Below are 12,528 nucleotides of genomic sequence, written 5' to 3'. Positions count from 1 at the left end.
GGATCTAGTGGCGTTTGGATAAAGCCTCTCTGGGCAGTCTAGTCCTGTTTTTCTATGGTTTCAGTAAATGCGTTTGTGGCGGCATCTAGCGACCACGGCTTGGCAGAGCCGGCTGATGAATATCCGTTGTTTTAGTTAGCCCTCCAATCTGGAGATAGAGTGTACGTTTCTCCCCCTAGGACGGGCAGTTCTTCCTAAATCAGTCTAATCAGAATTTAGGCGGACTCTCGAGGGAGTATTCTCACAGCATTTTGTATGTCCTTTTATAGCATTTGTATTACATTGCAGCCCGTCCCTTCCACTCTGTCTCATTGCATGGGACATGCTTATACCAAGAAATTATTCGTTATTGGAGGTTTAAATTTAACGTAGTTTCCTATAGTTTTATTTGCTGAAGAAGACAGCTTCTTTAGACAGGGTCAGTGTCTAATTTTTAAGCTCTTTATAGCAGCAGTGTCTTGCATAAATTAGGCACTTTAAAAATGCTCGTTGGATGGGTGAATGCAGGAATGAGTGAGGATGTAAAGAACAAGTATTTCAAAACTATAGACAGTTAATTCGGGGAGTCAGAGAGAGAAACAAAAAAATGTATTGAAATTTGATCCTGAAAACCTGCCAGAGGAAAACGGATGTGGCTTTCAAAAGGGAAATGAGAGACACCTCTTCTGAGACACTTGGGGTTAAAACTGCAGAACATTTAAAAATTGTTGTGTTGTCTGTTATTTCTAATAATAATGCATATGTATTGTGGAGCACTTCCTACATAGGAGCACTTAGAGTATATAATCTTACGCATTAATATATTATCTAACTTCACAACCTTATGAGATAGATGTTCCTGCCAGTTGACAAATTAGATAAGTTACTTGCTTAGAATCACTCAGCTAGTAAGTGGTCAAAATGGGAGTCGAACACAGGTCAAATTCCCAAGTCTCGGCTTCTAATCATTATGACATAATGGCTCTCCTCAGGAAGCAGGGGTGCTTATGCAGTGTAATTTAGCTAATGTCATATTTCCAAAGAATCAGCATCTATTGGTCTTGGCTGAGCTTTGGTGGTCCATATCGAAGGCCCCTGGAAGCTGCCACAATAAAACAATAATTCCAGGCGAGATTTTGGCTTTTTTAAAATTAAGAGTTTGTCTTTTTTACAATATATTTTTTAATGTGTTTATTAGAGAGAGAGCATGAGAGAGAGATCACTAGCAGGGGGGAGTGGTAGAGGAAGAAACTGACTTCCCACTGATCAGGGAGCAGGATGTGGGACTCGATCTCAGGACTCCAGGATCATGACCTGAGCCAAAGGCAAATGCTTAACCAACTGAGCCATCCAGGCACCCTACAATATGTTTTTATACCAAAAATTAAAAATACAGTTTGACATATATTCTCCCAGACATGCAAAGTTTTAAAATCTGTGAGCTCGAGTCCTGGCTTAGCTACTCTCTAGCCCTGACATCTGTGATAGAATAGTTTTCCTCTTTGTGTTTTTGTTTTTGTTTTGTTTTAAGTAGGCTCTGGCCTAGTGCGGAGCCCAACTCAGGGCTTGAACTCATGACCCTGAGATCAAGACCTGAGCTGAGATCAAGAGTTGGATGCTTACCCAACTGAGCCACCCAGGTGCCCCTAGGTTTCCTCTTTATACCTTGGTTTCCCCACCTGTAAAATAGAGATATCAGTGGTACCTATTTCAGAGAATTCTTGTGAGGATTATTTTTTTTTTTTTTTGACACTCACTGGAAGAGAACTTTTTGTTACTTTTATGTACAGAAAATTCACTAAGCATCCACCTTAGCCCAATTTTGTGGCCAGTTCTTTAACCTTTGCCTTTTCTAACTTGGCAATGCAAGCCACCAACTTTGCACCCTGGACAGTGCCTCGCCAGTGTCAGCGGATCTCATCCTGTCATTGTCATTGGTCCTGATGGCTTCCACCAGCTTAGCCAGAGCTCCTTTGTCTTCTGAGTTAACCTGTGAAGGCAGCAGTGGTGCAGGTCTTCCTGTGGACCAGATGCCCCAGCCTGGCCTTCCCCTTGATAATGCTAGTAGGGAACCCCCATCCGACGACACAGGGTGGGCAGGAAGACAACAAGCTCCGTGGGATCCACATCATATGCAACCATTACCAGCTGAGACTTCTTGTTTTCCACCAAGGTGGTGACAGTGTTAACCCCAGCTCAAAGGACAGCAGCCTTTTAGTGGGGACATTCCCTTTGCTGACAGCTTTCTTCTCAGCCCCGGCTAACAATCTCTGCTTCTTCCCTTGTTTTGTCTCTGGTCCGCATTTGTGGGCCAGTGTAAGCAGTTGAGTAGCTGCAGGTCTAAGGCCTGGGTGAACTGGTTAATTGCAGGAGGCGCTTGTAGACATGTATAGAGAATAGCCCTCTGCCGTGGCAGCCGGATGTAGCGAGGCCATCTGACAAGGCGGGTGAGGTCCTTTTGGACTGGATGTCCTGTCTGATGCCAAAATTCTTGGGCCTTTTCTCAAACAGGGGATTGACCACCTTCTTGGCCTCCTGCTTCTTCACAACAGTAGGGGCCGGGGCCACCTTGTTCCCCTTCACCTCCTTTTCTTTTGTCATCTGGAATGGCTGCAGGAGAGAGAGTTTTGTGGGGAATAAATGAGATAATCTGTGTGAAGAATTTAGAGTAATGCCTGGCTCATTGTAAGTGTTCAGTAAGCATTAAGGAATATACAAGAGATAAAAAGAGTGTCATCATGAGAAAAGCTAGCTTTGAATCCTGGCTCTACCATTTATAGGCTCTTTCAGTTGGGAGAAGTGTTTAACTTCTTTGATCCTCTGTGCCCTTATCTGGATTGTTGTAAAGGATTAGAGATAACGTGTAACGTACCTGACACAAAATAAACACTCAATAAAAGAATGCTATTTATCCATTTCGGCCCTGGATGAGTGCTGTAGAGTTGAGCCAGTGATATGGGATAAAATTATATAGGATGTAGGGAAGAAATGCTTAATCAGGTCTACTCAAAGTCTGACTTTTGGCATGGGAGAACTGCCAACAGAATCAGAAGACTGGATTTGAGGGGTGCCTGGGTGGCTCAGTCATTAAGTGTCTGCCTTTGGCTCAGGGCGTGATCCCAGAGTCCTGGGATCGAGCCCCGCATCAGGCTCTCTGCTCCGCTATGAGCCTGCTTCTTCCTCTCCCATTCCCCTGCTTGTGTTCCCTCTCTCGCTGGCTCTCTCTCTCTCTGTCAAATAAATAAATAAAACCTTTTAAAAAAAAAAGGCTGGATTTGAGTTTTATTTCCATTATACACTGGCTTAGAACTTTGTGTGAATTTCTGGTTTTTTTTAAAGATTTTATTTATTTGAGAGAGAGAGAGAGAGTGAGGGAGAGAGAGAGAGCATGAGCAGGACAGAGGGAAAGGGAGAAGCAGCCTCCCCACTGAGCAGGGAGTACATTTCTTAAACTTGTCATCATTTTCTTCATCTATAAAATAGGCATAAGCCCTGCTTCCTGCACACTTTTTTTAAGTAGGTTCCAGGGCCACCTGGATGGCTTAGTTGGTTAAGCATCTGCCTTTGGCTTAGGTCATGATCCCAGGGTCCCGAGATTGAGCGCCATGAGGTTCCTGCTCAGCGGGGAGTCTGCTTCTCCCTTTCCCTCTGCCGCTCCCCCTGCTTGTGCTCTCTCACTCTCTCTCTGTCAAATAAATAAAATCATAAAAAAAAAAATAAAGTAGTCTCCACACCCAGTGTGGAGCCCAACAGGGACCTTGAACTCAGGGCCCTGAGATCAAGACTCGAGCTGAAATCAAGAGTCAGACACTTAACCGACTGAGCCACCTGGGGGCCCCTCCTGCACACTTTTTAAAAGGATATAATTTTGGAGCACCTAGCTGGCTCAGTCAGTAGAGCATATGACTCTTGATTTCGGGATTGTGAGTTCAAGCCCCACGTTTATTTAAAAATAAAATCTTAAAAAAAAAAAAGATACAGACCACAAAAATGTACCCTTTTAAAGTGTACAATCTGTGGTTTTTGGTATAGTCACAAAGTTGTGCAACCACCACCTCTAATTCCAGAACATTTTCATCACTTCAAAAAACAAACCTCACTCCCCATTCCTTCCCTCTCCCAGTCCCTTGCAGCCCTACTTCCTGTCTCTATGGATTTGCCTACTCTGGACATTTCATATAAATGAAATGAACAGGTTCAGAGCAAGTATTCCCATATAAGATACGGTCTTTCATGACTGGCTTCCTTCACTTAATATTTTCAAGGATCATCCATGTTGTATCACGTATCAGTATCTTTTCATGACTGATATTCCGCTGTACAGCTATACCACGTTTTGTCTTCCATTGATCTATTGATGAACATTTGCATTGTTTTCACTTTTTGGCTATTATGAATAATGTTTCTAGGAACATCATTTTAAACATTTTGCATGAACATATGTTTTTTAAAGTTTATTTATTTATAAGTCATCTCTACACAAAACATGGGCTCAAACTCGCCACCCGGAGATCAAGAGTCACATACTTTTCTGACTGAGTCAGCCAGGCGCCCCTGTATGAACATATGTTTTTAATTCTCTTGGATATATACCAAGGAGCAAAATTGATAGGTCATATGGAAACGATGTTTAATTTTTGAGAAACTGCCCAACTGTTTTTCCAAAGCATCTGCAGTACTTTACATTTCCACCAGCGCTGTGAGAGGGTTTTAATTTCCCTGAATTCTCACCAACACTTATTATTATAGCCATCCTATTGGGTGTAATGTGGTATCTCATTGTGGTTTTGATTTGCAATTCCCAAAGAACTAAGGATGTTGAGCATCTTTCTATATGCTTTTTGGTTATTTGTATACTTGCTTTGAAGACACGTCTACTTTGCCCATTTATTCATTTATTTATTTAATATGTATATATGTGTGTATGTATGTAATGTCCACACCCACATGGGGCTTGTACTCATGACCATGAGATCAAGAGTCACATGCACCACAGACTCAGCCAGCCAGGCACTCCTATTTTACCCATTTTCAAATTAAAAAAAATTTTTTTTTTAAGATGTTACTTATTTATTTGAGACAGAGAATGTGCAGGGGAAGGGCAGAGGGAGAGAGACAAGCAGATACCCTGCTCAGTGGGGACCCCACACTGGGCTCTCATTATGGCCTGAGCCGGAGTCAGACGCTTAACCCCTTAACTGACTGAGCCACCTAGTCACCCTAAAATTACCTTATCTTTTTATTGTTGAGTTCTTTTTTTTTTTTTAGGATTTTATTTATTTATTCAACAGAAATAGAGACAGCCAGCGAGAGAGGGAGGGAACACAAGCAGGGGGAGTGGGAGAGGAAGAAGCAGGCTCATAGCAGAGGAGCCTGATGTGGGGCTCGATCCCATAACGCTGGGATCACGCCCTTAGCCGAAGGCAGACGCTTAACCGCTGTGCCACCCAGGCGCCCCTTTATTGTTGAGTTCTAAGAGTTCTTTATATATTCTGGATACTAGTCCTTATGCACATCAGTTAGTTTGTATATTAAATGATATAGTGGCTATGAGATCTTTATAAACTGTAAGAGGTGTCGCTAATTAAACGAAGGTGCTGACAATCAGTGAAAGGACAGAAACAGTAGGTTCCACGGCTATAGAGCGAACCCCCATGCCTCCTTGGCGAAAACCTGTCCGGCAGCCGGGTACCAGCACATTCCCCACCCCACGGCGCCCCGCCTTCCGCCCTTTGACCCGCGCCATTTCCGGTTGGAGACGTGGCTCGAGGCCGCCATCTTGGCAAGAGGCAAAGCGGTAGCGGCTCCTGACAGGGGGGCAGCAGGTCCAGAGCGGCCGGTGCTCCCCTTCCCCTGACCCCAGCCCCAGTGGAGCGGGAAGCGCGGGTGAACCCCCCACCGTCCTCACCATGGTAAGATTCGAGCTGGGCCGAATGCCCAGGGTCCGGCTTCGGTCGGCCGTTCTGCCTGCGGACGGCCTGCTGCTGGGGTCGAGGAGTCCCGCCCCGAGGGCCCGGAGCCGGGCGCTTCCCTCGGGGCTCCGCAGCAGTGTGGCCTTCCCCGCCCTGTGCCCGGCCTCCCGGGAGATCCGAGGGACCTGCCGGCAGTCCCTCTCCCGTTGCGCCCACACCCCATCCCCCCACCCAGCTGGGCACCCACCTCTTCTGGGCCCGGGGTGTTTGCTGTTCGAGAACCTCGTAGTGGTGTGGCTTGGACCCTCGCGCTGCAGACGTCGCACCTCGGCGCTAGTGCCCGGCGGGTTTCATGGGCGCCGGTTCGGCCGGTTGGGCTTCTGTTGGGGGGCTCCCTTTCATAGGGAATCAGCTCTCCTCTCATCCCCGGTGTTTGGTAGCCCGTGATACTCGAAATCCAAATCCATTGGTGTTCAGGGCTTCTTTTGTTTGTTCGGAAGGGGGAAATAGAGGAAAGTTCGAAAGGAGGCATAGAACAGGAAGGAGTAACTTCTAACACTAATTTGTAGGACCCAAGTGTCCCTGAAACCTTCCACGACTTCTACAGAATTTAGGTGTGTCCATTTGTCAGTGTTAGTATATGCGGTGTACGGAGCATTGGGAAAAGGTGAGCGAGTAATAGAGAACACAGGCTTTGTGTTTTCAAGGAACTTACTGTTTGGGTGAAGTCAGATGGTGTTGGTGGCATATCGTAATCAGAAGTCTCACAAGAGGAGGAGTAAGAAGGGGTTATATCCGGGGACCTGTTACTTGCCTTCAGATGCGTTATCTTTGTGTTTTCATCTGTGGTAGAGATGGAGAAAATTAATCTGTATAAGGATGGGACAGACTAAACAACAGTGCTGATTCCACTAAATCTTGCTTTATCACTACAGTTTGGATATTTATGAACGAGGAGAAATTCTTTGGTTCCAAATGAGCTAGTAATTTATTTTTAGTGTACTTTCTGCCTTTCCGTTTTTTGAAGGTTTTTTTTTAATTCTGTAGTTAATAGATTACTAGTTGGTTTAAAGCATCTTCCTGCACACTTGAGATGACAGTATAATTTGGTGCCAATCATACTAAGTTCTGACAACCTTTTTCGATAAGAACTTGGATGGGGGGGGTGGGGGGGTTCATGCTTGGTCTTTAAACCACTGAAAGCTTTTGTTTTCCGCTTCAGGCAAATAAATTGCACCCAGACTGTTTGCTCACAAAACTTTACTGTTGGTCATAAACTTTCCAAAAACTTCTTTGTTCATTTCCACTAGGAGGCTCAGTATTTGGATAGTGATTTTTTAACTCCTTTTCCGTTTACATCCTGGTTGTATTTGTAGTGCATTTTGGAGTGTATTATGATTTTAATAGCAAAATTAAAGCCTTGTATTATATAAACCAAATATAGGGAATTACAAAAATCTTGTTTGTTGAAAGTTCTTGGAACTTAATGTTTTCAATTCTTTGATAACCGAGAGATGGTAAAGCCCTAGGCATTGAGTGATAAGCGTAAAGTATGTTTTGCTTGTCATTTGGACATGTATGCATATATATATATACAGTTGTGTCATGTATAAATATGTATGTTTTTTAAATTATATGGGACTTGGCATGATCCAGATACCCAGATTGGTGTACTCTGGAGAAAAATTCAGTACATTCTGATCTGTTTAGTCTGTTTTATTCCTTTACAAAGAGATCCCTGGACAGTAGAATTGTCCAAATAGGGGACATTTTGTAAGATTTCTTGGATCTAAAAGTTGTATGAAAACTTCTGAAAGTTGGGGTGCCTGCCTAGCTCAGTTGGTAGAGCATGTGACTCTTGATCTCGGGGTAGTGAATTTAAGCCCCACATTGGGCGTGGAGCCTACCTAAAACAATATAATAAAAAAAATAATAAAATAAAACTTCTGAAAGTTGATTTTTCCTGAACATTTTATTATAAACTTCTCAAACATCTAAAAAAGTTGGAACAACTTCACAGTGAATACCCATATGAACAGTAGCTAAATTCTGTTAACATTTCACTATAGTGTTTTATCACTCATTTAATCGGCCAGCCAGCCTTCTCTTCAGCTTTTTTTTAATGCATTTCAGAGTAAATTGCACATATCAGTACATAAATGCTATTTATTTTTTTGTAGGTATATCATTTTCCTTTATTTCAAAATTTTAAAGTTGGCACACAATGTTAACATTAGTATCAGGTAGGGGGCACCTAGGTGGTGCAGTCAGTTAAGTGTCCAACCCTTGGTTTCTGTTTGGGTCGTGATTTCGGTGTCCTGAGATTGAGCCCTGAGTCAGGCTCTGTGCTCAGTGTGGAGTCCGCTTGGGACTCGCCCCCTCTCCCTCTGCTCCTCCCCACCACGTGCACGTGCTCTTTCTCTCAAATAAATAAATCTTTTTTTTTTTTTAAAGATTTAATTTATTTATTCGACAGAGATAGAGACAGCCAGCGAGAGAGGGAACACAAGCAGGGGGAGTGGGAGAGGAAGAAGCAGGCTTATAGCGGAGGAGCCTGATGTGGGGCTCGATCCCATAAGGCCGGGATCACACCCTGAGCCGAAGGCAGACGCCCAACCTCTGTGCCACCCAGGCGCCCCTCAAATAAATAAATCTTAAAAAAAACAAAACAAAAACATTAGTTTCAGGTGTAATAAATGTTGATTTTTGAAAAATAAATTTCCTTTGGCTTTAGCTACTGAAGTTAGCACAAAATGTCCTATATTAGGAAGTCCTAGTAGAGGAAGTAAATGAACAAATGCAAAAACAAATGGCTTAAAATGAAGGACAAAAAAGGGCATCTTTAGATTTGACCTTTTTCTGGTTTTCTGCAAATTAATGACTTTCTTTTTCTAATTTCTTTCTTTTCTTTCTTTATTTTTAATTTTTAAAGGTTTTATTTTTAAGCAATCTCTACACACAGTGTGGGGCTCGAACCCACAACCCTGAGATCAAGAGTCACACATTCCACCAACTGAGCCAGCCAGGTTCCCCCATGTTCTTAGTTTCTTAACATTTGTTAGGTATTATAATCGGTTCTCTGTCTTAATAAATTTAAATGTGTGTGTGTTTTAAGATTTATTTATTTGAGAGAGAGGGGGGAGGGGAGGGGCAGAGGTAGAGAAAGAATCTGAAGTAGGCACCATGCCCAGCACAGAGCTGGACATGAGGCAGGATCTCACAACCCTGAGATCACGACCTGAGCCGAAATCAAGAGTCAGACACTTAACCGACTGAGCCACCCAGGTGCCCCAATAAATTTCAACTTGAATAAACAATATGAAGTCTCATGGTAGCAACAATCTATAAGATCTTTGCTTACCTACAGAATGCTGTTCTTATTCACTCAGTATAGCAATGAATAAACTAGAGCGGACACATTCAATATAAATGATGATATTCAGTTCCAGAAGTCATTAGTTATTAGAAAGCTAGGTTTGGGTTTGTGTGGATGAGCTGTACATACAGAGAGAGAAAACTGAAATCCTGCACAGTAATGTCAGTCCCCAGCTAGGGGGTTATTATTGCTTTTATTTTCTTTTGTATATAATGCAGCAGCTGCACAGCTTTTGTTTTCTTTATGTATCTTTTTGATTGTTGTTTGAGAGAACAGCAAAGAATGAAAATGATTTTCTTGAGTTTTCATTGACTTGCCATCTATTTGTTCTCCGAATAGAAAGTTTACTGCAGAAACCAAGAACAATGTCCTTTTATTTTTATACTCTACAAGAAGCTTGTGATGAGCTTAAAACTCTCACTAACTTTCCAAGTTTTAGGTTTTGTATGTGATCTAGATTTTATTGTAATCTTCCCTCTGATTCTCATGCAAACAGGAAAGACAAAATGGTCCTCTATGACAGTTGTAGAAACTACCCTTAATATGATCATGAATCATGTATATATGAATATACGTATATATGACAATGTATATCTTCATTACAGTAAATTACAAAGGAGAAAGTACTGCCTAGATCTGGAAGTGAGAAACATGAAAGCATTTTAGAGGTTCGAGGAAATCTTTGGCTTTTTTTCTTTAGAGAATTATGCATGTTTATACTGAATTACTACCTGTTATTCTTGGACCTCTGTCACTAGTGGGGATGAAGGGATGGTACAGCAGCTTATCTCACACACATACCGTGTGCACACGTGATTTGTTTTGATAAGTAAGGTACTTGCCTTTTAGCAGCTCAGTGTTAATGTAAGATACTGTTCTGAAGTAGTTGCTACTGGAGCAGTGGGTGTAAAGTGGAGGTACTGTACATTTTTAGTTGCTGTAAAGTTTTCAAATGCTTAACTTGTAGAATCATAAAGATGCAAAGGCACTTTAGATTTCATATAAACTAACCTCTATTTTGGGGAAGCAGTTAAGTGACTTATGCAATACATAATTAGTGACAGAGACAGAACAGAAACCTAATTCTTTAGGTTTCTTTACTCAAAGAACTCTCTGACTCATGTAGTTAAATCTGGGTAGAAGAGAGTTGTTATTTAATCCATACATATGATGGAATATTCAAACCGTTATAAATGTTATTAAAAGAAGAGTTGTTTGACAAAGCTCAACTTAACGGGGATTTTTTTTTTTTTTTTTTTTACAATCCTGGAGAGATTGTCTAACTTTTGGGCCCTCAGTATCTATGTCTATAAAAACAATCAAGGGCTCTTGAAGGGTCCTTTTAGGTCTAAATGTTCTTTTCCAAAAATGTAAAGAATAAGTAAATAAAACAACTTGTAGAGAATCATACATATTCATTCTTCCCCAAAGAAAATCAAATTACAGTTGGAAAAATTAACTTACCTTTTAGTGTATACTGTATTTTAATAATTGTTAAACATTGGTAAACACTGATGTGAAAGGAAGCTTTATTATTTCAAGGCATTTAAGAAAATGAATATTAATGTAGAATAGGTTAAATTTATCTTGTTTAGAGGTGACCATATGTTCCAGAGGTGACATGAAGAACGTAGTGGATAGAAACCTGTGTGAACTTAATGGACCCTCTGATTGTGATGTCTTGGGTATTCCAGAGGTGACATGAATAACATAGTGAATAGAAACCTGTGTGAGCTTAATGGACCCTCTGATTGTGGTGTCTTGGGTATTTCGAGGTTTAGAGCCATACTGAATGTGGGGCACTGTGGTCCTATTTTGGGAGCCTTATTTTGCTTGTACCTGAATGACTCAAACAGAGTCTCAGAGTTTTCCTGCTTGGGTCCTTCTATTTTACCCCACTGTTTCTTCGTCTTTACATACTCAAATCCCCCAGTTGATCAAAGCATAATTTTTTTTTATAGGAGGGGCAGAGGGAGAGGGAGAAGCAGACTTCCCACTGAGCAGGGAGCCCAGCACAGGGCTCGATCCCAGGACCCTGAGATCATTACCTGAGCCAAAGACAGACACTCAACCGGCTGAGCTACCCATGCGCCCCAGTGTTGTGACCAAGAGTCATAAGCTTTACCGAATGAGCCAGCCAGGTGCCCCTGCCCTCCTTTTTATTTTTAATTGAGATATAATTCACATACCATAAAATTTAGCCTTTTAAATTATATGATTCAGTAGATGTTTTAGTATATTCACAAAGTTTTATGACCATCACCACTATCTAAGCTTAGAACATTTTCATAACCCCCAAAGAGATACCCCAAACTCAAGCAGGCACGCCTCATTTCCCCTTTTCCAGCCTCTGGCAACCACTAATGTACTTTCTTTTCTGGGTTTGCCTATTTTGGATATTTCATATAAATGGAATCATGTGAGATGTGGCCTTTTGTGTCTCGTTTCTTTCACTTAGCACAATATTTTCAAAGTTCATCCATGTTCTTCATTTATTTTTATGACTGAATAATATTCCATTGTATGGGTAGACCACATTTTGTTTACCCATTCATCAGTCAGTGGACTTTGGGTTTTTACTTTTTAGCTTATTTTCATTATTGTGAATAATGCTGCTATGAACAAGTTTTTATGCAGTACAGCTGTTTTCTGAGGGATAATTTTGGGGCAGAAATCTTACTTATTTGGACATATGTGGCATGTAAGCCTTCATTGACCAGTACAGAGACTTACCTGCTTGGCATGAGTAAGCTGAAACAGTGGTGACATTTTTATTTAAAAAAATTTTTTTGCCAGAAATATGTAGATGGTTGAAACATGAATCTCCTATGATAAAAATTAATGTGAAATTGAATTTCTTGAGTACATTTGGTTTTAGCCTTCTTTTTTTTTTTTTTTTTTTTTTAAGATTTTATTTATTTATTTGACAGAGAGACAGCCAGCAAGAGAGGGAACACAAGCAGGGGGAGTGGGAGAGGAGGAAGCAGGCTCCCAACAGAGGAGCCTGATGTGGGGCTCGATCCCAGGACTCCGGGATCACACCCCGAGCCGAAGGCAGACGCTTAACAACTGTGCCACCCAGGTGCCCCGTGGTTTTAGCCTTCTGAACAAATAACTCAGCCTGGTAATAATTTTAGGTCAATTTCATCTCCTTAGTGATTAAAATATTACCATTATTTATGTATCAGAAATTACCCTTCCCTTATTTGAAGAAACTTGATTTCATATTATTAATTTAAAGACAGGGAATTGCCACATTGT

At 41.6% G+C, this 12,528-nt stretch overlaps 1 protein-coding gene and 1 pseudogene across 1 annotated transcript in view; one reads left to right on the top strand and one right to left on the bottom strand.

Annotated features, from left to right (window-relative positions):
- Positions 1–1,599: 1,599 nt before the first annotated feature.
- On the bottom strand, positions 1,600–6,618 carry LOC103662329 (annotated as a pseudogene).
- ARCN1 (archain 1) overlaps positions 5,736–12,528 on the top strand; it is a 27,012-nt gene continuing 20,219 nt past the window's right edge. The window contains exon 1 of the mRNA XM_040631163.1: positions 5,736–5,891. Within this exon, the coding sequence (XP_040487097.1) occupies positions 5,889–5,891 (3 nt within the window). The 5' untranslated portion in view covers positions 5,736–5,888. The remainder of the gene's footprint in view (positions 5,892–12,528) is intronic.

This window comes from Ursus maritimus, unplaced genomic scaffold, assembly GCF_017311325.1.
Source record: "Ursus maritimus isolate PB19 unplaced genomic scaffold, ASM1731132v1 scaffold_16, whole genome shotgun sequence".
NCBI classification, from domain to species: domain Eukaryota; kingdom Metazoa; phylum Chordata; class Mammalia; order Carnivora; family Ursidae; genus Ursus; species Ursus maritimus.
This window is presented reverse-complemented; position numbering and strand designations above follow the sequence as displayed.